General features: G+C 39.7%; 1 protein-coding gene across 11 annotated transcripts in view; it reads right to left on the bottom strand.

Moving 5' to 3' along the window:
- Window positions 1-24,825, bottom strand: part of KIAA1109 (KIAA1109 ortholog) — a 91,805-nt gene extending 66,980 nt beyond the window's left edge. For all 11 annotated transcript variants that reach the window (XM_017825130.1, XM_017825135.1, XM_017825136.1 and 8 more), the window contains exons 1-13: window positions 24,746-24,825; window positions 17,339-17,468; window positions 14,514-14,630; window positions 13,040-13,118; window positions 12,298-12,362; window positions 8,744-8,930; window positions 7,626-7,707; window positions 6,899-7,092; window positions 4,345-4,424; window positions 3,706-3,856; window positions 1,945-2,101; window positions 1,107-1,185; window positions 719-810 (exon numbers count right to left, since the gene is read on the bottom strand). In XM_017825130.1, the coding sequence (XP_017680619.1) occupies window positions 719-810; window positions 1,107-1,185; window positions 1,945-2,101; window positions 3,706-3,856; window positions 4,345-4,424; window positions 6,899-7,092; window positions 7,626-7,707; window positions 8,744-8,930; window positions 12,298-12,362; window positions 13,040-13,118; window positions 14,514-14,630; window positions 17,339-17,435 (1,380 nt within the window). In that variant the 5' untranslated portion in view covers window positions 17,436-17,468; window positions 24,746-24,825. The remainder of the gene's footprint in view (window positions 1-718; window positions 811-1,106; window positions 1,186-1,944; window positions 2,102-3,705; window positions 3,857-4,344; window positions 4,425-6,898; window positions 7,093-7,625; window positions 7,708-8,743; window positions 8,931-12,297; window positions 12,363-13,039; window positions 13,119-14,513; window positions 14,631-17,338; window positions 17,469-24,745) is intronic.
- Window positions 24,826-25,153: the final 328 nt, after the last annotated feature.

The following is a 25,153-nucleotide window of genomic DNA, read 5'->3' as shown; positions in this document are numbered from 1 at the left end:
ATGAACAGAAGGCGTCTCCAGTTCCTTAATAATTTAATCTCTCTTTCTGCATTTGAAGGTCAAGTGTTAGTATATTAATTTATTTGGAACGGTATATTACGAATCTGCTGTAGTAGATGTACCAAGCAATTTATAAACAAAAGTTTTCATCAATACACCAAAGAAAATCCCTCAGAATACAGTATTTTTCAACCATTGATACAACTCTCAAATTCAAACATTAAAAAATATAACCCTAATAAGGTCATTTAAAAAACAATAAGAACAGTAATCTACAGAATGACAGTATTGTAGAAGTGAAACAAAAAAATAATAGGCAAACAAAGGAATAATACAGTATTAGACCTGTCTCAAGTAGTTCAGGCACACTTAAGTACTTTTAAAGTATTTATGTGCACACATTCTATAGCAGAGCTAGCAAGTGTAATCATTTATTAAGGCAAAGCCTGTATGAACATGTGGCTACACAGTAAATGAGGCAAGATCTGTAAATGAAAAACACTAACTTGGTATATAAATTATGTAAGTCACTGGAGTTACATGCATGCATAGTTATGTGTGTATATATAAATTCATACATTAGTCTTGCAAAATACATTCAAAAGGCATTTTTCTCTATTGTTTAAGAACCTAAAGGCTGCTCCATAGAAAAATAATTATATTCTTCATTAAAAATCCTCTAAAGACTGAAGCTCTATGTTTATTAATGCAAACTTACAGCCAGCATTTCTGCTTCCAGGAGAGTCCTGTACTGCATACTGCTCGTGGCATCAACGTGCAGAAGCTGCCCTTTAATTGTGGGTGAATAGCCTGGCAAACAAAAGTTATCAAATAATCATTCAGACACAAGAGTTACACCAATATTTAAACATCCTTCACCAGAGATTTCAGCAGGCCACTAACAAACAAGAAGTATCCTGATGGATTCACACCTTAATGTCTTGCAGTGAACTGGGCAAGGCAGTATTTTTGTTCCTTTGCATAAGAATATACATCTCCAAGTCACAAAGGAAGAACACTACGAGACATTCACACACACAGGAATTAAGATAACTGCTCAGGAAAAAAAGATTAGGAAAAAAAGATCAGGCTTAGCCTTAACTCACCATTTTCACCTACTGTCATGGGAATATTTATTTCCAAATATGATCCTGCACCAACATTTACATGTACAGCATTAGTTTCCTGCATTGCAAGAAAGGAAAACGATCCAAACATTATTTCTAGGTTTGTTGCATCAACCAGTGTACTTCATACCTCTGGCTCTCATTACCCACACCTGGATTAAGGCACCTGATTATTCAAGTCTTTCCTGCTTTTAGAAAAATTCCTGATGAACTACCTGTGTGCATCGATACCAAATAACACCATTTTTAGGCTTAACAAATGCTGAGGTCCACTATTACAAACAGCATAATCTGATCCAAGGTATGTGAGGGCAGGTGAATATGTATTTCTAACCCATTCAGTCCCCCAAAAAAGAACAAAACAGGTATACAGTGAAGTTATGCTATATCCCATTTATAAGAGTGGCAACAGGGGAAAGAAAAATCCAAATCCTTACACATACATGTTTTGTCTCCCCCAGCATCACCTCTCCAGTACTATTAGATATAAATTCAATATCAGAAGTTATTATCTTTTCATCATGATGAGCTTCATCATAGCTTAAGACTGCCCAGGAAATGTCCAGATCATGAATTCCCAAGACTGTAGGAGCCAGCATGGCTTAAAAGAAACTTTAAATAAGCCAACAAATTAATGCCTCTCAGAAAATACTACTCTTTGAATGCTTTACTCATAATTACTGAAGACTGAGGCAAAAATCACCCAGCTTTTAAAACCTGCAATAAACACCTGAGACAAGTAAAACTGTGCACAACCAAAGAGCAGAGTGGAACCACAGAAGACAAGTTAATTTCTTGATAAGGTTTCATTATTTACCCTATTTTTGGTAAAAAGCAAATCAATGGTGGCATCTGCAATAATATTCATCCGCAGTTCAAAAGCAAGGATCTGTCGTGGCTTCCCAGGCTGAGCAATTTCTGAGACTTTCATAACTTGGTAGTCTGGTGGGAAGAAAAACTTCCACAAGCAATCCCTAGTGGGGAAGAAGAAAAGAAAAAAAAAAAGTTGTCTTTTATTCACTGAAGAAAACATATGTATATTTATGCATCCGTTTGGTTCATTTAATTATTTTCCTTTTAGCTGAATTTTTAGACAACCAACGGGTGAGATAAGAAAGAATGTTTGTTTAAAATCTTCATCATGGGAACCTTCCAATTCATGACTGAAATTTCTAGAAGTTTCAATGACAAGAAGTTACCTTTGGACAAAAGCCATAAATGGATTAGAACAGAAATACTTTAATTCAGAAGGCAAACAAGGTATTTTTTTCTTCCTATTTCCAATCCTCAGTTTAAAAATCTGCTACAAAAACATAGTAGGAAGTAATCTATTTTGCTTCAGTTTGTGCACTAATAATTGATGTAATGCCCAGAAATAAACAAAATACAAACTTTAGGACCTCAGAATGAAAATCAAATTTCTACAGATTTATAGAGGAACATGCAACTACATGACAGGAAAGGCACAGCAATGAAGCACAGACAGCAGAGCTTACACAGGTCTCAAGAGGATGGAAATAAGCCTTTAGAAGGGGTTAATAGTTTCCTGCACCAAGCACCTGACCATTGTAGCAGCTTCAGAGTTTCCAAAACTCCATGTTCTATCCGTGGCATGATGTAAAAATTCCCAGTATGGATCTCTGAACTCTACATGCACTGCACAGGCACCAAACTTCCTTCTGCCAAGCCAGGTAAGATTATAAAAAGCCTACTGTTATAGGGCAGGCCTTCTTTAAAGTATCATTAATGATTCACTGCCCTCATGTTGCTAGTAAAAAATTCTAGAAATTGACATTTTCTCTTAAATCGTCTAGGATTATTTTTATATATATATATATATAAAATGACTACTCTTTGGTCTGCCATCCTCACACTCCTAAGGGACAGTTAATCATAGTAGTGTCACAGGAGAATTAGTGAAGGCCAAGGAGAAGTATCAGCCTGTAATTAATAGGGGAAAAGAGAGAAAGCACTGATGATGTCACTTTTACTTAATAGTCCTTTATTCTCTCAACAGTCCCATTGTCCTCACCACAAATACTCATGTGCAAAAGAGAGAAGTAGAGCTCTGGCCTAATATTTTGTCACTAAAATAACTAGATAATAAATACTTTGCGGATCACATCGAGGAATTGATTATCCTAAGAAGAAATAAATTATTCCCCCCTCATTATTTTCATAGCCAGATTTCTACTTCTCTACAATTTCCTCACCAATATGTAGTGTATTCCCACCCAAAGGGCTTGATAAATCTAAAGATCACCAATTAAAAAGTTAAACCCTTACTATGTAAAACTTGACAAATAATAAAACTACTTTGCTCACAAAAAAGGAGACCATAATTTGTTAATTTAATAATAAAAATTCAGAGTGATCCCGACTTAGGAAGGTCAACAAGATAAACAGCAAGGAATTTTCTAATCTTAAACCACTGGGGCAGGACTCCTCTTTCAGGCTGTCCAGTCTACCCTAACTCACACAAATTAGAAGTCTGAGCAATCCCACAATGGAAATTAATGTTTTCTCAGTAATATTAGATATCAAAGATGAAAACTAAAGCTGTAGATGATGGTAATACCTTTGCCTATCAGCCCAAGGACCATAGTTGAAGTCTGTTCCTTTTCCACACACAATGTCCAAACCCCAACAGGGTGGCAGATCCTGTAGTTTGCTGTCTTCGTTGCTGGCTTCTCCATCATTACTTTCCTCTGTCTCTTCTGGTACAAGACCTATATCACATAATATAATAAACAGATTATTAAAGGAAGCTGCTTCAAATTAGCATGAAAAATGTTTGCTAAGCACAAGACAACTGAAGTGATCTGATGTCAGTTTTATTTGAGATCACCATAGTATGTAAATATAAAGACATAACTCAGTGCAGACTCCCAGTGGAAAGCTAAGAAATATGACCAAAAATCCTTGGGATTGTCTTAAACACAGCTCAGCAGTGTCAGTGATACACACAGCAGTTTTTAAGGATGCTTTTTACCAATACATGCACATTTAGTTCCAAATCCAACTTACAAACCTTGAAAGAAAGATTAGGTTAAAATAATTTCTACAGACAATGCAAGTAAATGAAAAGGAAGACTTAACTATAGTAGACCCAAAATTAATCATAAACATTCAAGAAGTCAAAGAAGAAATTGTCTAGCAAGTCCAGCAGCCTTCAAAAATCCCTTAAAATGTTATGTTTGTATTTAACAGAAGGTACCTGGTTCATCCATATAGTAATAGATGTCAACATCATTGGATTGCATCACAACAAAACCTTCACCCATCAGCCTTGGTGGTCTGTAATGAAAAAGTGCAAAGATAAAGGTTAAAAATCCATGTGCTCAGATTAAGCTTTATGAATTCAAGTAATTCGAAATGCAACATATTAAGCATAATGGATTTGCATAACAATTTGCCAAAAAAAATACTTGTTCATTATGTTGCTATTATTATTATTATAATTATTACATCAAACAACTTAAAGTTTAGTTATTTTAAGCATGAGAATACCATGTTCCTCTCCACAAAGACATTGCTCAGAAATTATAAACCACGAGTAACTACCAAAGTTTTACTTTCATTGTTTCTTTCTGTCAAGAGTTCCTTTCTCCTTGTCCTATATTGTTCTTTCACCTGCTAATTGTTTTCTTACTAAAATAGCACTCTAAACCAAAGGGACAAGACATTCAGTAATTAGACCATTAGTTAATAAAAAAAAAAAAGAGAAAAAAAGCTGTTCTGCCTCAATAACACTTCCCTCAATATAAAAGGATGTGATAAAACTGATAGACAAAACACTTCTCCTAACACTATTATATCGATATATTACAATCCCTTTCATATAGTGCTACCACACATTAATTTACATATTAATATATTCTATAGTAGTAATACTATCGTAATGTGAAAATTCTGGTTTTACTGCAAAACGTGGTTTTGCAGCTTTTCAGCCAGTTTCATAAGTTGTCAACCCTTAACAAAAAAAAAGCCAATTCCAACGACAGAAACACACGGTGTAAGAGCGAGACCTGTTAGAAGCACATTGCCCATTACCCCGCAGCTCATTGCAAGGGCAGGACAGCTTGGAAAACACACAGAAGGCAGCAGATGCAGAGACCATGCACTGCCAGAAGTTCTTCAAAAGCAACAGAGCAGGAACCTTGAAATCAATTTTACTTTGCGAGTGAAAGACTAAATACTTTAACAGCAATTAGATAATGGCAACGAACGATAATGACATTACATCATCATTTTCAAGTATTTCCTAATATCTATCCTGAACTTCCACTTCAAGCCTGCTGGCTTAGTTGCTGCTCTCCAAACTTGCTCTGCTTTGACCTGCTTTTCCTAGCACAGTTTCTTTTTTTTTTTCCTTGGATTTTGGAGGATTTATTTGCAAAGGGCGATGGAGATGTTGAGGTGGGCGTTTGTAAGATAACAGGACAGTTTTCAAGGTGAGGTTTTGATGTTTGTATTGATTAGGCAGTCTCTCAGCTGTTTGTCATACCTGCATTGCCTGCAGGAAATTCTGAAATTTAAAACACCCAGCTTAAATTTTAAGCCAAAGAAGCATAAGAGGACAGANTCACCAAGTCACTCAGCTGTTTGTCATACCTGCATTGCCTGCAGGAAATTCTGAAATTTAAAACACCCAGCTTAAATTTTAAGCCAAAGAAGCATAAGAGGACAGAGTCTAAAGAGTTAAACACTCTCCATTTCCAGTGAACTGGGTAATTTGTTGAATCCGCCCAGTAAATTAGAGCACATTTTGTGCATCCTTCAGCCATCAGGAGCTGCAGGGATGGTAAGAGCACAAAAAGAAAATACTTAGAGGAAGCAGGAGAAAAAGCTAATAGTTTGAGTATCTTAATCCTATTTTGTTTTAATCTTGTTTGTTTTCAATATTAGTTGGAGAAATTTCCTTTGTCGTCATGTTGGAAGAGCAAGATTCTGTGCACATCCACAAAATGCCCTTTGGAAAATACATAGAGGCATACTACAGACAGCAGTATTTGGCTGATAAAAAGCCAATTAAGGTACAGTCAAATGATGTACAGTTTATTTTATTACTTCATGCAAGCCCTCTTGCTTGTGTTTGACTTACTTCAGCTTGTTAAAGCTGCATAACCCCACTTATGCAGAATACACAGAGGTAAAAGGATCAGCCATCTGCCTGCAACAGATAACGTGATTTCCACTCCACCAAGTATTATGCAGCTTTTGCCCATTTTTTTTTAAATATTTTCCAAACCATATGTGAATCAGCTTTACGGAAGTCAAGACCTTAAACCTCGCATTTAACCCACAACTAGAATATTTACCACTGGCAAAGCCTGTGACCAGCTGTAACACCTGAAAGAAGGAAAATAAAGTGGAATGCGGGATGCCTCAACCCTGGAAACAACCAAGGCCAGGTTGGAGAGGGCTCTAAGTAACCTGATCTAGTTGGAGATGTCCCTACTTACTGCAGAGGAGTTGAACTAGATGACCTTTAAAGATCCTTCCCAGCCCAAACTACTCCATGATTCTATGTTTAATCACAGAGCAGAACACACACACACACAAATAAAAACTTAAGATAGAGACAGAAAACCAGCACTATTCTCCACACATAAAATTGTTTCAAAGATCCAAAATTTAAAACCTTCAGAGTGGTAAAAATGCAACTGTCTAAACACACTAAGTAAAATACAGAAAGACAACCAACATTGTCTTCTTTTTACTAAAATAAGCAATAAAATAACATGGATACAAAAATACCCCAAACTCACTCATCGTTTTGCAGGCCAACATATCTTGGACTTGGAACCAGCATGACTCTAACATTTTCCAGTTTTCCTTTCACAATGTGCATAAACTGATCGAGGTGGCTCGAAGGTGGTTTTGTGGTGTATGTCAGAAAGGCATCATCAAAGTTAATGCAAAGTGTTTGTGGCTGATAGTGATTCCCAAATGCCAAGCGACCCTAAAGCAAAAAGCAAACCCAATTCCTCATTATGCACTCCTCTTTTATATATATGTATCTATTTACCTATAATAATGAAGTTTAATCAGATATATGCAAATAAAGACCATGGACAAAAATCCTGACCATAATCTGTGCATTACCTAAAAGTACTACCTTGTACATTAAACTCTCAGTATTCTCTCTAAGTATCTCTATTAAAACATACAGGAAGAAAAGAGAAGAAAAAACCAACTCCAAACACCTCTGAAAAGCCCAACACCCCACACTTTTTACAACAACATTCATTACCTAACTTAATTACTTGGTGATATTCTTGAAATCCTTACAAGTCTAAGACACCGGTATTTCCCAAAATACTGAGAACATTACCACATTTCCACCAGCACCAGCAGGATTTGTGACTCTGTCAGGGGAGTGCTGGTGGTGTAATTTTAAAACTTTATTAAAGCACGAAGGAGAACAAAAGCCTCAAATAGAATGGATAAGAAAAATGAATGGCAAGCTTAACTTTTAAGGACCTTGTCGCTTACCGTGCTCACATTGACTTTAATGACTGGAATAAGTGACCTCCACGAAGAAGAAGGGTCTTGAGATTCTGTTTTTACTTTAACACTAAAGAAAAAAAAAAAAGGAGGGGTTATTATTTTGTCTTTTCTTCAGAAGAACTAACCAAATTATTCTTCTAGGGATCTTCAGTGCACAGATCTTGGGGAACACTTCTTCCCTAGCAGATTACTTGCCAATTCCTCCAAGCCTAGAAGAACAGCAGGAAGCACACAGAGCTACACCTTGGCTGCTGACACAGGTAGAAAGCAAGCTGCTATGGTTAACTCAGAGCAACAATAAAATAAATCTTCCTCGGGGGAACTTGGTCTGCTCTAAATACTCCTGTTGAGGCTTTTTCATTTCCCAGGACATTTCCCTCCTCCTTCCTGTGCCTGTCAGCTTAAGATGGAAACACAAAGGGACTGGCTCAGAGGCACAGTCCTTACTCAGACTCAGGACTGACACAGCATCCTGCACCTGCCCACTAGGTAATTTAGTAACTGGCCAGCAGCAAAGGACCCAAGTCTCATTAGATCTTTCCCTGCTCCTGACAATAAATCAGTCCGGTGTGATTCTGCTCAGAGAGAGACTTACTATTGAACATCTGACTCCACTACACGTAAGCCACATGGAAAAACTCCTTATGTACCCACACCATCTTTTCTGGAGTACCCCATAAAGAGGAATTAACAGAACAAAGTTTGTGTAGCTACCCACAATACCACAGAGATCCTCACATTTTGCCCATTCAATGTCTGGAGCAGCTGTTACTTCTACTGAGCAAAACCATCATTATTCTGCCAGCACAACCCTCTTCAACACACGCTCCCTTTCTACACTGTATTTCAAACAGACTTTTCAGCCCGTCTCTGATCATTAAACAAGAGTGTTTGGTTTGGTTGGTTGTGGGTTTTAATTATTATGGTAGGAAGTCTGAGGAAAGGGAAGAGACTTAGACTTTCAGGCTTGTCAGTGCAATTTCTCTCTGCTGTGCTTCGATCATTTGGCCTCCAGAGCACACGCTGAACAAAACATTACCCAATTAGTTCAGGCCTTTGCAGAACAAAGCATCAACAGAACAGCAAAATGAATAATAATTTACCTTTCAAGATTGGTATGTGTTCTCTGCCTCCCATTTACTTGTGCTCTTTCATCATCTTTCTTTGCTGGAATTATTGTGGGATCCAAGCCAAACAGTTCCTGAAGTTGTCCGTAAAGCTCAGAACGGTTGTACACGTGAAATTCGAAGTCATTCACCATAATATACAGTCGTGTTTCTGCCTTTGGATCTAAACAAATAGCAGGAAAAGAGTTTCTCATTCTTTTTCAACATTCCCTTGGAATATTTGCAGTTTCTCATATATGCACATTTTGCAAAAACAATCCACAGAGCACTGAACAAGCTGCTGAAGTAATATTAAAAAGCAGTAAAAAACTCTACAAAATAATTACACCATCCCAAGCAAATCAGTAAAACTTGGCAAATAAGACAGTTGCATACAAAATATAAAACCTGAAAGGCATTTCACCCTTAGGTCACAATCCAAAAATAAATCCAGGCAAGAACTGCACAAAATGGTAAACAAAGTCTATGAAAACAAACAAAATCCCTTTTGATGCACAACACAGAACCCTCAGTGCAAACTTCTTTTTAGCACAGATATCAGTACTTGAGATCAATTCCATCTAAAAAGCCCATGTGGTTTTCTAGCCAAGCTCTCTGGTACAGCATGCCTGAAATGGGAAAAAGCTTTCTTGTACAGAGAAACAGGAAATATTCATATGCAGACCTAACAAGATCATACTCATTTTGCTCAATCAGTCCACATTTTCACAAATTTAAAATTCTAACTATTATCAGCTTGACTCTCTGATACTTAAAACCTAGTTTAACATCTGCTGATCAAATACAGAGCTGGTTGGGACATACTTCGACATACTTTTGCCTCAGATAGTATGACCTAATTATGGAGTTAATGTGAGGGAAAAGCTCGCACCATTTCCCCCTAATTACCCAGTTGAAAGAGTGCCCATTACACATTCACTCCAGAGACCTGAGCTGCTCTAAAAACCTCATCTGGTCTTTCTAAGTCAAATAGACTTTAGGAAACTGAAGCATCAGTGGTTATCACAGCAATCTGTAACTCAGGGGGTACAAACTGAAGGCAACACTTCCCAAAGACAATATAAATTAAAAAGTCAGAGCAAACACTGTTGTGATCAGGGTCAGGAGAAGAAATGCAGCTGCCCAAGAGCCAAAGTTTAGAGACACACCTGCTTGATTAAATGCACTCTCTTTGCTAACAATTTGTCCCCCGAAATGACACATCTATACAACACTCTGTTCCAACAACAGCAACCCACCTCTGACCTCTCGCAGCCAAAGTACCAGAAATTTCCATATCATTACAAAAAAAAAGTAAATGTATAATAAATCTCCAGAAAGCACTGACATCACAGTTTTCTTGAACAGGAGACAGAGAAAAGTTAATGAGCCAGTTTCAGTTCCTTCCTGTTTTCATCAGAGCACCATCAAATCCGTTTGTTCCCAATGTTAACTTGCATCAATAAAACACAGGCAAAGAATGTCATGGACAAGGATTGGGATACACACCAGCTCACCAGGGAGATCTAACTATCATCAAGAACACAAATAAATATAATTTTTCAATTCCTGGAGACAAGCATTAGACTTCATTAACTAAATGAAATCATAGGTAGTAATTCATTTCTTTAAAGGAGATTTAAAGAGACAAGTATCTCTTTCTCCTAATAACAAAAATGAGATTTGACCTCCACACATTTATTTGCCCAAAACACTTTAGAAAAGAAAAACAGAAAAAAGGCAAGGGAAAAGAGACAAGCAAATCTAAATATCATCTTATTGAATGATTCAAAGTATATATGTAGGTTATGTACGAGTAACTACCAGACTGATAGCAAAATACTGAAGTTTTATCAACAGTTGTTGATCCAGGTGACTAATGTAACTAAGGGTTTGAAAATTGCCTCCTACAGAGCTTAATCAAGATGCATTATTTATTTATTATTTATTCAAATGTTTGTATCATGCCCACCCAAACAACTCAAATACTAAATTAAACCTGATGGGAACATGACAAAAGCCACTCCTGACAATAAAAAGTAGAGCAACTGCTTCTCAAAAACAGTATTTCCCCTTCAAAACATGAACTACACTATAGGGTCTTACAATGTGAAAATTGATAACGTGCTGTGGCACCTAAGCCAGGACATCTGGGTGTGCCCTATTCACAACCTGATCCTCCAGCTTTTGTCCCTAAGCCACTTTCATTTCTTAGGTATGTACAAAACCTACTCTGCAGTCCCAGTATGATTTAACTTAACACTGAAGAGTATTTTAGTCATGTTACTTTGTTGTCAGACCTGTACACCTCTGACTTCCTTGGTTACTTGGATGTGGTCTTAAATACCATCAGAAAACTTTAAAGCCTTGCAATATTGCCATGCAAAAATAACAGCATAGAAGACAGACACAACTATCTTTACTGCATTAAATTCATTTCTTCATTCTGTGAGCCACTAGAGAAATCTGTTTTAACTAGCAGATGAAGGCAATTCTATCAAAACCTGTTGGACAATAACCTGTGGTTGGAAAAATCTAATTAACTCTAAGACTAGGTTCCATTTCTTGAATTATTTTTCTTACGGTATAAAGAACTTGAATTGTGCCCTATCACCTCAGAGGGTTGGTAGTGCCTCAATAAACAGGAGTGGGCAGCTCTTAGTAACTCCTATCACTGTAAGAGTGGTGTCTCACATTCCCCTGACTAATTGCAGCGCTGCTGAGTTGGTACTGACACAGCAACAGCTGTACAAGCTTGCTGACAAGTCTAAGAGGCTTCACACCATCAGAAGCCACTTCCAAAGGCAAGATAGCAGAAAAAAAAAAACACCTCCAAGGTTCAATGACCCTCTCAACTAATGTCCTCAGCTGTAGACAGCTGCCATTTCTGGACCTCCTTGAATTAGCAACGGAGCTGTGATGGCTTCAAAAGTCAAGAGAGGTAGGACCCGAGACTCATTCAACAAGATTCTAATCCCATAAATGATTAAGTACAGATCCCTAGGCTACTTATGCTCTCTCACAGTGTTTTTTGCAGATACACTTAATCTCTTGCATCTGGGGTTAATCATCCTTCTTCAGCCAGAGATAAAGAAGAAAAATAAATCAATTTTTCACACTTTCCCACTTCTACACCCACAGATGTCATCAAGACACGGGCTTATCAAATACTAAAGAATACTTTTGCTGAAATACTGAAAGTACAACATCAAAACTGAGAAATTAAAATCACTTCCAGAACATAAGATGTCTCTATTCATCATAGTTATAAACTTCAATACAGAGGCAATTATGCTTGGACTACAGCTAATGAAGGCTACTATTAAGATTAATGGTTTGTCTTAAGAAAGGTTCATGTCCCTGATAATGAATCCTGTATTTATTTCATTGTGGTGTTCTAGTCTGCAACCAGTTAAAAGAACCTTCTGATGATTCAATGTACTTTAGGTACATATTAACAAATCAATTACACATTTGTGATTGAGTAAATAAAGTATTTTTCTGTTGGCCATCTGTAAATTTAAACTTTGAAACCTTTTTGGGAAACCTACCATGCTGTTTCTGCTTAGGGTTGTACATCTTCCACCAGCGAAATATGATAAATCCATCCTGAATCCTAAATCAAATAAATGAGATAAAACAGAAGTTAAGAGAGTAACAATCCAACATCCTTTGTGCAGCTGCATGACATGTTGCCTTATGCAGAGTGCAGAGATTTGCAATATTAAGCAATATTAAGCGTATAAGCAATATTAAAGCACAAATGGTTACATCATAAAGGATACAGTGTAATATTATACAGCTACTGCATTAGCTGAAACTTGTATAGTACTCCATTGCCTTCTCAAGGCTTTCCAAATTTGACAGCAAGAATCAAAATTACAAGCTATTTGCTAGTGTGCAGTTCATGGAACAAATCATTCTGAATTCCAGTAAATAAATGCAAACTACTTGGCCAAGATGAATCTTCCAGACTGAAAAGCAGAAGCATGGGGGAGTCAAAGACATTAATGAAAAAAGAGTTCTCTTTCCTACTCCAAAGTGTTTCCTTTTGCAAATATTAAGCACAACTATAATCTTATCCAGTATTCACTCCCAAATGATAATGCTGAAGCAGCAGACGAGTAACAAGTACCCAGGAATGTTAAATACTATAACCAAATGAGGCAGTTTAACATTTATAAATATACTGCTCGTTTGTAAGGCTGTATTTTGATATGTGTTATTTATATGTATACATTTACTGTATTGAAAATTGTTATTTGGAAGAGGGGCTGCCTTGGAAATCTGTACCTGATGGACATGTCTTCTGTGATGAAATAGATTTCACGCACCATGACTTTTCCAGAGAGCACAGAGAACGAAAAGGAACCTAATGTGGAAAAAAGTTTATCAGACATTAGCCTGAAGGTGTTGATCCTTTATATTCTGAGCAGGAAGACTAAAGTATCCAATATCTGAAACGGTTTAACCGGCTATTTGGAGTTTTCCCTTTGAAGGAAAGTCAGAAATCAGGAACAAAAAGTACACAACTAAAAGATGGTGGGTTTGGCACTACCCAAGAATACAACCAGCCCCCTGAGACACATTAGTCACCCAGAAACATTCAGGTGCCTTGCAAAGCTTGTGAAAGGAGTTAGAAAAGCTATTTTCAACATTTATAGTTTCAAGCCATTGTTTGCAAGACTGTAATTGGAGAAATAAAGATTCCTGAGAGACTAATCTTTTAAATTTTAAATGGCTATAAGGACTTCTGTCCAATTATTATGAGAAATTGTGTTTACAGCAGGAAGGATTAATAAGCATGAAAAGACCAGCAGGTAATGCAATAGCCCATATTTTTCCTAAGGCTTTTCACCTCACCCACAGAAAGTTAAGTAAACCATGATTTAAAAAAAAAAATAAAAAAATCAACATTAATCGACTGAAACTAAGCTGTAAATCATGGCATTTAATTAATGTTATGTTCTACTTACTGATTAAGTTTATGAAGAATACCATATCTTTGGCCAGCTATATCAGCTGTCTTTACTTAATGGCAGTTTCACAGAGAAATTTTAATAAAAGCCTATAGATCAAGTGCAGCAGCCAATAAGTATTTCATCTATATTGCTCTTCAAAAAGCTGGATTTGAAGATGGTTTGGAATACAGCTCTTAGATTCTTGAGGATACAAGCAAATGAATTGCAGGGGTGTCTTTGGCAGGCAAGTTTGGGTGGGATTTTTTGGTTTTCACTACATTTATGGTCAGTCCTTGCAGATAAAGTCCAGAACTAAAGTCACTGCTGTTCTGTGAAGCAGACAGAGGAAGGCAGAGGAGTAAATGAAAGAAAATTCAAAGTGTGATTGGAGTGAGGTTGTGGGCTATAGGCCTCTGTGACTCAGCACCAGATATTTTTGTAATGTGGGTGAGTGCCCAAGGGATTTGTACTGACCTGTTTTATACAAAAATGTTTGAAATATTTTAATAAAACGTTAATGGGTTTTGATGCAAATGTTCTAGCCAGTATCAATTCTACATGTCACAGTCCCAGTATGGATTAACGTGGTTAGTTGTTCTGACAGCTTATTTAGAAAGCAAGGACAGTGCTGGAACAGGGACTCAAGGCTTGAGACTCCACTCCATAGCGAACATTTTCAAATGACTATAACAAAGGAACACTGATTTTTCCCTCAAGTTTTTAACAAGTTAAGGCATAATAAAAAGCAGTAAACAGTGCCTTACAGTGATAATGCAAGTAGTGGCACTACATTAATCACAACTTACCAATATGGATGTAGCCATGTTTATATAATCTGTTAAGAACCAGCGTTAGAATGAGTCCAATGTTCCGGGAATTATAATAAGTTAGGTAGATAATCCATCCACAGGACAATATTGTTGCTGTTGAAAGATTACAATTAATTAAAGCATTTTTAAAGTACACTGACCTAGATAAAAACCTTACCTATTCAGACTATCAGGCATAACAGTGTTCTTCCTAATCTCCAAAATAATGATGGGACCCTTTAATGAGTGTTTTCAGAGGGAGGGTGTGAGAAGGGTGTGAAGAGACAGGGGGGAGGAACAGAAAACTGGAAGTCCAGAAAAATATACATTCTTCACTGCTCTTCCATTCCCCAATATAAAAAAACTGTCCTCCCAGAGGACTTGCACATTTCATTACATCATTACAAACCACATATTTCAGTATATCACTCATCATCTAAGAAGTCAGGTTTTATAGATTGAACCACGTGGTCATTGATTTCAAAACACCTTAAAAGAAAACCCAACACCACAAAAGTCATACTACATTCCTTCTCTGCTCTTCTCCAAACTGTGAACTGTAACTCAAACTTCTAGCCTTTCATATCTTATCACAAGAAACAATATTATCACATCTGAAATCTTTTCCTGAGCTGCTGCATCCTGAGACAAACATACCAGTCCTTGGGTTAGCAGAAATCTGTCAACAGCTCAAGCATGGAATTTGATAGGAAAAAAAAGGAAATAGCAATCCAATGAGAAAAATGTAAAAAAAAAAGAGAAAAAAGTAGGTCTGCTAATCCCCAGAGTAATTTTTACTTTAGTTGATTAAGAGCGAGTAATCTATTTCTAACTACAAGGGTTCTCAAAGCTTCCAGAAGGACAAACCCAAAAGGAGTGGCACTGTCAGGGAATGGACTAGTCCTAATTCACTTTTCTGATAATTACCATTCCATTTCATCCAAGGCAGAGTAGGAAAAAACCCTGAACTTTGTAATAGAAATTTTTCATTTCTGTGTATGCTGCATGCTGAAAGACTCAGATTTATTGTGACTTTTATGGGAAATAAGAAGTACAGAAAGGCATATGGGTATGATGCCTTCACTCTGCAGAGAGTTCAGATGATCACTCAAAGAAAACCCCCCAGGCAAACTTACAAAAAACTTATAAAAACAACCTGTCCTTTTACTGCCCCTTAAGTTTTTGCAGTGCTCCATAACAATGCCTGTGCCTTGTTGAAAGATGAGGTGAAGGGAGAAGAGAAAGCCTTGCACAGTAACTTTGTCTTTTCCTTAGTGGAACAGTGTGACCAAAATTCAAGTAGCTCACACCCTCGGGCAGTTCAACTGCTTGACAGGTCAAAACAAAACTAATCTGTGGGGGTGATTAGACAGGAACAAAGCAGGGAGGGTTAAAGCTACATCCCAGGAGAGAAACTGCTCTTGGCATTCAGGAAAGGCACACTCCAAGGACAGTGTTTGCCTCCCTCTCTTTCAGATGAGTAACTCACTGTAGGGCCTCTATCAGGGTAGGGGAAAGGGTGGAATGACTCACCCTCAGAGGGTTCATTCCAGCAATAAAGATTAATTTCAGATTAAAGGTCAACCAGACACCTGGGGTCAAGAAGGTGCCCTCTTGAGGTGACATATGCTGAGAAAAAACAGCAAACTAGTGCAGTTTTCAGGCACTACAGTTCTGATCCACTGCCTTTACCACTAGACCTACCTCTGCCTTTTCCCCTCACCAAATTCAGTCTCCACTCTCAAGTGACAAATCCCACAAACTCTATTCATTTCATGGCTGTATTCTTGATTTTAAAAGCCTCTTTACTGAAACCACGTTTTGGAAATTATATCTGGAAAGTTGCACTGCATGTGATTTTCAGAAATTATTCTAGAATTGAACAGCATGTTCATTTCTGGAATTCATCACCACTTTTACTGGGATCAATAGCTGTTCCAGCATTCAGGAGAAGAAATTACTGGTGTCTTTTTCATGTTCTCTTATAACAGGATGCCATAGGTCAGCAGATGAAAGCAAAGGAGGAATGGCTGGTTGGAAGTAGGTCAGTTAATAAACATCACTTGAATACATTTCTATCCAAACCTTATAATAACAGGAGGCAAGTCAAAGCTTCTGGAGACAAATTTTTCAGATCTGTTCACATTTGTTCCATGTTTTACCAGTGAATTCCCTTATTTTCATCTTGATTACTCTGAGAATTTTATGTTGACTCCAAACTTTTTTGGCCTATGTCTTTTTCATTCAGTTTGACCTACTGAAAAATAATTCCAGTATGTCTATAGCCAATAGACTGCTTTTACCTGCTGGAAGTGAAAAAACAAAGGTATTTTTCCTGTGCTGCCCCTCACTCCAGGTCCCAGAGTCAAGGCTGAAAAGCAGGCATTACCTACTTTTGGAAAAGTCTAAATTCATTACACACCTTAGGACTCTCACCTGGACACAAATACAACTTAACACTTATTTTGCTGTCATTCATCCACCTATCCATAGATTCAGAAAATGAAAGTACCCACACAAATATAGGCAATAGCACTAGTGTTGTAAAAAATTCAGCATACTCCTATCAGACACGTTTACAAACCCAGCTCATAACTGATTACACAATAGTTTGGCTCAAAGGTTTATTGTGGCACACAAATTAGTCTTGAACTTGTGTCATTACACACAATAGTCTTGAGATCACTTTTCAAACTAAACCATACTAAATGGCAAGTATGTACAGATTGGTATAACGTTGTTTTTGTATCTGCCTGTCATGCTAATCCTTTGGTATGGTATTACAAAAGAAATTTAACCAGAACAGGATAGATTAGCCTTACCTACTAACAGCCAAACCACGTTGGAGTCATGTTCTGTTAGGAAGTCTTCCAGCTGCGTGATACTTGGGACAAAACTATCATTTTTTCTTTGATCCATTGCTACACTGTTTTTGCACCAGCACCTATAGAACTGAAGGAGAAAAAAAACCCCACACATCAAAATCAAAATGAGTAACAAGCACAGTGCAGAATTACGAATTAACTTCTTTTAGTCCTTGAATAACATCTTCATGATTCTCAGCTGCCTCTTCTTCTGCTCTAGAAACGCTTCCATTCATCTCTGCTGGAACAGTTTCCAGGCACATGCCTCCCCAAAACAAATCACAGGTCAACAGAATGCCAGAATATGCTCTCCAAATTTAGCACCATGAATGTCCTGTACTGCATATAAAAGCAAATAAATGTATACCACTGTTGTGCCATAGCAGTAAGTCAAAAGATAACTGAACACACAAGTGAAAATTAGTCTCTGTTAAACCTCCTAACATGCAAAAACGTAATATGAGACTAAACTCCTGCCAAGAAAAGGCCAAAGCAGACACTTTCAGGAGTTATGGAAAATTCCCATAACCTTCTACTCTACTGTGCCCATTAATTCTTCTTCTTTAGATGGATTTGTTATAAAAAGTGACTATATAGTGTCTGTGTTATAGAGAGCAGAAAACCAGTCCTTCTGATCTCACACACTTATTCAAACCACCCATAAATCACCTTGCAACTGGGTTATATTAATTAAATGTGATTAACAGGGTGTTGCTCAACTCAGCAACATCTATAATTACAAAGCAGTATTTTCCTTGCATTAGTTTCATTGGAATTCTTTTCCCTTGTCAACCTTTCTTACAGGAAGAAAAGCATTAATTCTGCTTTATCTTTTCTGTTATGGTTTTTTAACACCTTCCAGCTTCTGGCAGTCTGTCTTCCTGTCAGTACTCCATCCTCAAAGAATATGAGTAGATTTTATTCCCCTCCTTTATCAAGACTCTGATGCTCTCCATCAAGGGCTCTAGAACATAAAACTAAGTAACATCCTTAGTTTTTCAGCAGCGTAACAGCTTTGGAATAGTCAGTATTTAGAAATGTTACCAATAAAAGTCACAACTTATCCAGTTTTTCCTGTAATATCCACACTACTCTCATTACTGGAAAACGAAATGTGGAAGAAGTTGGAAAAAAAATGCCTTTAATGCACTTGTTTCTCTTGTTGTACCTTGAACCAAGAGCCTGTGTTTTGAACTAAAATACGAGTCCCAAGAATAATTGCTATTAATTTGTCCACTACCCTTTCTGTAAGAAGGAGTAGAATAGGGAGAAAAGAACATGAAAGCAGTTGACAGAAGCAAAGAAACAACAACAAAACCCCAACCAACCCCAGTTTCCAGCAGTGATGATAAAGAAGTTACTTACTCCCTGACAAAGAAGGATAGTACACAGACTTGAAAACAGAAGCTGTTGTTTTAGAAGGGATGTAACAACAGCAAATTAAATCACATAATGGCACTGTGATTTGCTTTAAGACATCCACAGCACCTTAATAAAAAAGCCACATGTCAACTTGTGTTATGAAGCAGATGATGCCTCTGTGGGCAGCCTCTGGGAGCCTTTAACCCGTGAATCACAGGGTAACGGGAGAACCCCAAACCAGCACTTCCAGCATTAAGGAAGGAAAGAAGGAAGAACAACTTGTTTTCTCCCTTTCTTACCAAGGGACAACAGGGTCACTGTTGTGATCAAGACCATCATGGAACTGCTGTCAGTAGGTGAGGACTGCCTATCTATTGCCTCAAACACCACCATTATTTAATTCCTCCATGAAGCAACCTGGGGCTTTTTCCTAAGAAATTATCACCCAAAGTTACATGATACTGAGACAGGACTTTAAAAATCATTAAATAGGACTGTGGCAAGACAACTCAGAGGCTGCAAGTATTGGACTCTGATATTTGGCTACTTAAACAAGGACACTGTTCATCATGTTTTGTCATCACTATCCATAACCATAAACTGGACGTCCTTTGCATTTTTTTTCAGGAATACATTTGCTATTTGCATGCAAATAAACTCAGGAATCCTCCATCAGTCATCATGTGTCAATACATCATATTAAGAGCTTCACAGTTGATCCTTTAACACCCCACTCCACTGATTTTTTGTTTGGGTAGTCTTTGCCCTTGATCAAGTGACCTGAGGAAGATGACGCTGGCAATGAAAGTGTAACCACCCAAAACGAGGCAGCAGCAACACTTGCCCCAGATGTGAGCTCTCAGAGGAAGCAGGTGCTTACTCCACTTAGATTATGAGGTAATTTTGGCCACATTAACTGGTGTAATAGAAAGGGGATGCAAGCAGGGACTGTAGGAGTACACACTGTTGATAATGTCCCTGTGCATTTCTATGGCCTGGAGGATGGAGAGGCAGGATCTGGATCATCATGATGCTTAAGAGGAAGAGATGTAGCCTTATCAGGACAGATATTTGCTACTTTCAGTAACCAGCAATTCTTTCTGTGGAGACTCCTGCACTTTCCAGCCTTCATCTTCCATACCCTACATACTGTAACCATATTTAAATCCTCTCACTGCCTGCAGTCTGTTACATTTATTCCTGAGTGCAAACTTACTTGGCAATCAGACCCAAGAGGAACTGTTGCACCCTCCAGGAACACTGACCCAATAGGTTGCTGAGCCGGTAATTTTCTTTCATGCTACTACTGTATTCTTCTGAAGTAACAGGATACTTTGGAAACTACTTTTAGAAGGACGAGAGCCAAGTCTGGGTGTGAAACTGAGTCTTACCAACCATGTTAGTACACAAAAGAAAATGCAACAAAGAGGAAGAGAAACCCAGAACTTCCCATTTACATCTCTGCATTTATTTGTAATATTTTCCCAAGGTCTCTGCTGTTTTGTGATAAAGAGCTCAATCAATTTTGTGATGAAGAGCTGAAATATAGTCCAAAACCATGACAAATGTTTGGATTTATTTGCCTTCCCCCCACCTTATTTTTTAAGCGCATCTTGACTATCCCGTACATCACTTGTGGCTCTCATTTACCACACACCACATTAATAAATAGAACATGTATAAGCTTTCTCCTGGGAAGGGGACAGAGAATAGGAAGATTCTGTGGCACTGAGGTGACAGAATCCCAATATTCTTATTTATTATCAGCAGTCCCTTAGGGCATCACGTAGTCGCCTTTCTGCAAGGGAATCTCTGAAGCAAGGAGAGACAAAGGCCAAATCCTTTATTTTTGATGCCCAGGCTGAAATACTCAGAGCCTGCTTTTCAGGTTGTACACATTTGGAGCACTCAGTGGGCTCAAAGCAGACTCTGGATTGGATTGAAGATGTGAGGGTTCAATAGTGCTATAGAGTTACACCTCCTGGTCAGCCAGGCTGCCTTTATAGCAGAGACACACATTACAAACTTTTACAATGAATTTTAATTACTCGTGTCACACATTAATCCATTCTCCACAGCGCTAAAAAGATGCAAGGGAAGTTATAATCCTGGGGGGATGCACTTCATTTCCAGCTTGCTTCCACTATTACAAACTCAATCCAATTTTCACTGCAACTATTCCATCCCTAAAAAGCCAAATACTCACAAGCAGCTGCTCCAAATCTTTATAAACCCGTTTCAACTGCATCAAACAGACAAACTAGTTTTAACCTCAGCCTGGCAAATTAACACAACACCAAGAACAAACCTCTGCTTGAACTGAGCCATTAAAAATTTACAGAAGGCATGAATATATGTAAGAGCTGGCAGGAAAGAAACCAGAGGCTCGGTCACCGGGCTCTGGGTCACCAGAGTGCAGTTGCTTGGCAGAGACAGCTGCAGCCTAGGGAGGAACAGCCCACCTGGAAAAGGCCTGTCCTGTACCTACAGCTCAGGACAGAGGCACTGAACGTTTTACTCAGTGCCTGGGAGCATTAGGGTAACACAAGTTTTGAGCTGCATAACAAAAGCAGAGAGAAAAAGAAATGTCTGTTTATCACATCCTTTGTAACACTGTTTTCCTGGTACACTCAACAGCTGAATAAAATGAGTGTCTGAAGGTGGGAAAAAACTAGCATTTCATATCGAGAAGAAATACTTGTATATGGTTATGAAGCAGGGAGGGACATAATGGACACCAACAATTCCCTTATTATTGCTAGAATTCATGTGGGGAATAAACCAAGAGTTTAAATTTGTCAGACATATTCTTCAGATCTTCACAGAAATCAAGTGCTTATTGAGTGGATGTTAATTGACATTATTAGAGGTTAACTACCATTCCAAGGACACCCAACTCCAAACTTTCACAGCAATTACAAGTCAGTGGAGTCACAATTACACCCAAAATGACACATTAAACAAGAGGAGGCAAATCCCTGTGGTCTAAATAAATGAACATAGATAACAGGCCTGGATACTTCACATCTCCAGTAAAGAAGCTGTATCCAGGGTGGTTCCATAGAGAAAAGGAAAAATAAAAGCCATATTTGCATTTTACCCACTCCATCACTGTCTTTGAAAGGGTCTCCAGCAACAGCTGCTAAGAAATCAAAGCTTTAGCTTTGGTTTAAATTATATTATAAAGGAGCCTCACAAACGTATCACAACTGGACTGAATTTTCCTCGAAGGGTGTCCTTACACTGTCAGCACCCAGACACACATCAGGCACATCTCACTAAACAAAAAGCTGCCAACCTTGGCACCTCTCCCAAAACACTCCACGCAGGCCCTAAGACTTCAAACCCATCCCAGCACCGCTTAGGAAGCTCAGCTACTCTTCAATCAACAAGCAAGTGAAAGAGGAAGGAAGGGAAGGAAAGCCTTTCTCAAAAAACACATGTACACAAAACCAAGTGGAGTGACAGCACCTGCACAGCAATTCGGCCACGTGACAGGTTGCATTGCCTTCATACCCGACGCCGAATTAAAGATTAGCAGTTCTTTTTTTTAAAGAAAAAAACACCTCCCTGTCTTCTGCTGCTTGAAGTCACACTAGCAGTAAACTGTAAACAAACTAAACTAGTGCTTTAATTACACTAATGAAATCTTGTTCCAGTGGGAACAGCTGAGCTGGAAACAGAGCCCAGCAGAGCCACACCTGGTTGAACCGGTGCTTGGACAGCCCGAGTTCAACTAAATTTGCACTACAGTGGCTTAGTAAATAACACCTTTGCTCCAAAATAATTAAATCCAAATGAAAGTATATCCAAAGGAACTGTGAGATAAAAGATAAAAGCCATTCTCAACAGCAGCCTACCCAATGAGGCTGAACTTCACAGCACAAGTGATATCTTTTATCTTTTTTTAGTAGTACAGGACATGAGTTTTCATCAAAAACAAACCCCTGCTATGGCAACCAACACACAGTACTCCACTGCATCACTCCACTGTGAGCCTAGGAGTGCCTAATCCAACCCTGGATGATTTTTCACTTTATTTTAATTTTCAAAAACTAAATACATATTGTTTAACTTCACCTCCCAGGTTTGCTCAGGAGAGAGGGTTCTTTTCCTGCTTACACTGCCAGCTTTTGATGCTGCAGAGGGAAAAAGGACAAAATCAAAAAAAAACCCCACAAACAACAGAACCTAAAGGCTCACAACAGTAGAAATAATTCAGAACTTCCCTTTTGCACACTCCTCTACTTGGGGAAAAAATAAAAATACTCCTTTTTGGGGCTGGTCTCAACACCAAGGCAATGCCTTCTTTTCCCTCCCACTTGCTGATTTGAAGTACAGCTCTGTACTGCTGAAATACTCCATGAAACTGAGTCGTCTGCTCCTTACCTATAAATTTTTCCAGAACTACACTTCCTCTAAATTTCTCCCCTGACACATCACCACAATTTGGGGAAAGGGGAAGTCTGCCATAAATCAAACTAAAAAAATCAATCTTGTGGCTACGTATGCCATCATCCTTAAGGGATGATCTTCATCAGTGTCCGTCCCAGCTTGAAGTCAACACAAAGATTTTGGCACTGCCACAAGTGCTATAATCAGTTACGTAAGGAGATAAGGAGTTACCAGGAGAAGGTATTACATTTCACAGTAAACACAGCATAATTCTGCACACTGCCAACTAAGAGCACTAAACTCTCGCCTATTTCCCCAGGATAAAGTTATGCAAAAGAGCAATTACCAAAGAGCAGCTGATGCACATTTCACATGCCAAAGTTTTCTAACAGCACTCCCAAAAGGGTGAGTGACTCCAGCATGCCACACACGAGGATGAGAGCTCCCCCTGAACACGTCCATACCTCCACCCAATTGACCCCAGGCAATCCACCATGAGCAACATCTACTCCTGACCACTGTCAAATGGTGCAGTCCTAAAGAAACATCCCTGAACACCCATTCCCTCAATACTGGTTTTATCAATGACTGTTTGAATAACCTATTGACATACTTTTACAAACAAGAGCAATACTCCTCCCTCCCACACTCCAGTTTTTCTTCTCAGCTTGCCACCCTCTCTGGCCCAATTGTTACACATAAAAAAGTAGAAACAAAAATCCTGCACGGCCGCAATAACATAAAAAAAAAAAAAATTGCCAGAAAAGCAGAATTAATGGATTAAATGACACAATAGAAGGACTCACATGGCAACAACTGTGGCCTTTTCAGTATTAAACCTGATAATATGTTGCAGCAAACTCCCAGCTTTGGAAGTGCTCACAAAGTTGAGCGAAGGCTGCTGTGGAGATGTGTCTGAAGATGGGAAACCCATCCAGGCACAGGTTATGACTGGGATATTGGCCATATCTAACCTCCAAAACGCACCTCCACCGTAACAGTGCTAAGTTATACATTATATATGTTATGTGCATGTTATACCGATAAATTACACCAGGTTTTTTATTGTTAATGCAAAGTGCAAGCATGTTATCGTTACACAGCACTACGTAGCATTATCATTACAGCTTAGGACACGCCAAAAAGCAGGTGCACCTGGCCTTAAACCCCCGTATCGTGTGTTAAACCCCCCTATTGTGTGTTAAACCCTCTCAGGGCCACAGGCACCGAACGCCTCCCCCCATCTCAGGGAACAGCACGGGGAAACTTCCCTGGCAGGCCGAACAGCACGGGAGGTGCCGGAGCTCCCGTCCCGCAGGCTCACACCCTTCCCGCACCGAGGGGGAAAGCAGGGAAGCCCCGGCACCGGGGGGGCTGCCCCCGGCCCCTGGCCCCGCTCCCACGGGAAACACGGCGGGACAGGCGCCAGGGGGTCCCCGGGTGCGGCCCCCGGCCCCTTCCCCGGCTCCTCCCGGCGCGGGGGCGGCTGCGTGAGCCCTGCTGCCGGCAGGCCCAGGCAGCGCGGCGGGGCCGACCGCTCCGCTCCGGGCCGCTCCCGGCGGGCAGGGGAGCGCAGCCCCGTCCCCCGGTGTTTCCCCCCGCACTTACGCCATCGCCCTCGGCGGCTGCTCCCCCGCGCACCCGGAACCGGCGGCGGCGGCGGCGCCTGGGGCCCTCCCGCACCGCACGGCCACGGCGCGGCCCCGCCCCCCGCGCCGCCCGCAGCCAACCGCGCCGCGCCGCCCGCCCTCCCGGCCAATGGCGGGGCCGTCCGCCCCCCGGGGGGGCGGGACGGAGGGGGCGCTCGGCCAATGGCGGCAGGCGGCGCCTGCCCCTGTGTGTGTGTCCGTGTCTGTGTGTGTGCGCGCGGGCAGCGCCGCTCCCGCCCCCTCGGCGGCGCGCGCAGGCGCGGGCACGGCGGGCGCGGCCCCGCCAGATGTGCGCGGCCCCGCGCCCAGGTGTGCGCGGAGGGGCCAGGGCCGCGCGTGTGGCCGCCCCCCCTGTACTGGGGGGGGA

This window comes from Lepidothrix coronata, unplaced genomic scaffold (genome assembly GCF_001604755.1).
Source record: "Lepidothrix coronata isolate B3197 unplaced genomic scaffold, Lepidothrix_coronata-1.0 Scaffold116, whole genome shotgun sequence".
In the NCBI taxonomy this organism is placed as follows: Eukaryota; Metazoa; Chordata; class Aves; order Passeriformes; family Pipridae; genus Lepidothrix; species Lepidothrix coronata.
The sequence above is the reverse complement of the archived record's forward strand: the minus strand, read 5'-3'. Positions and strand labels throughout refer to the sequence as shown.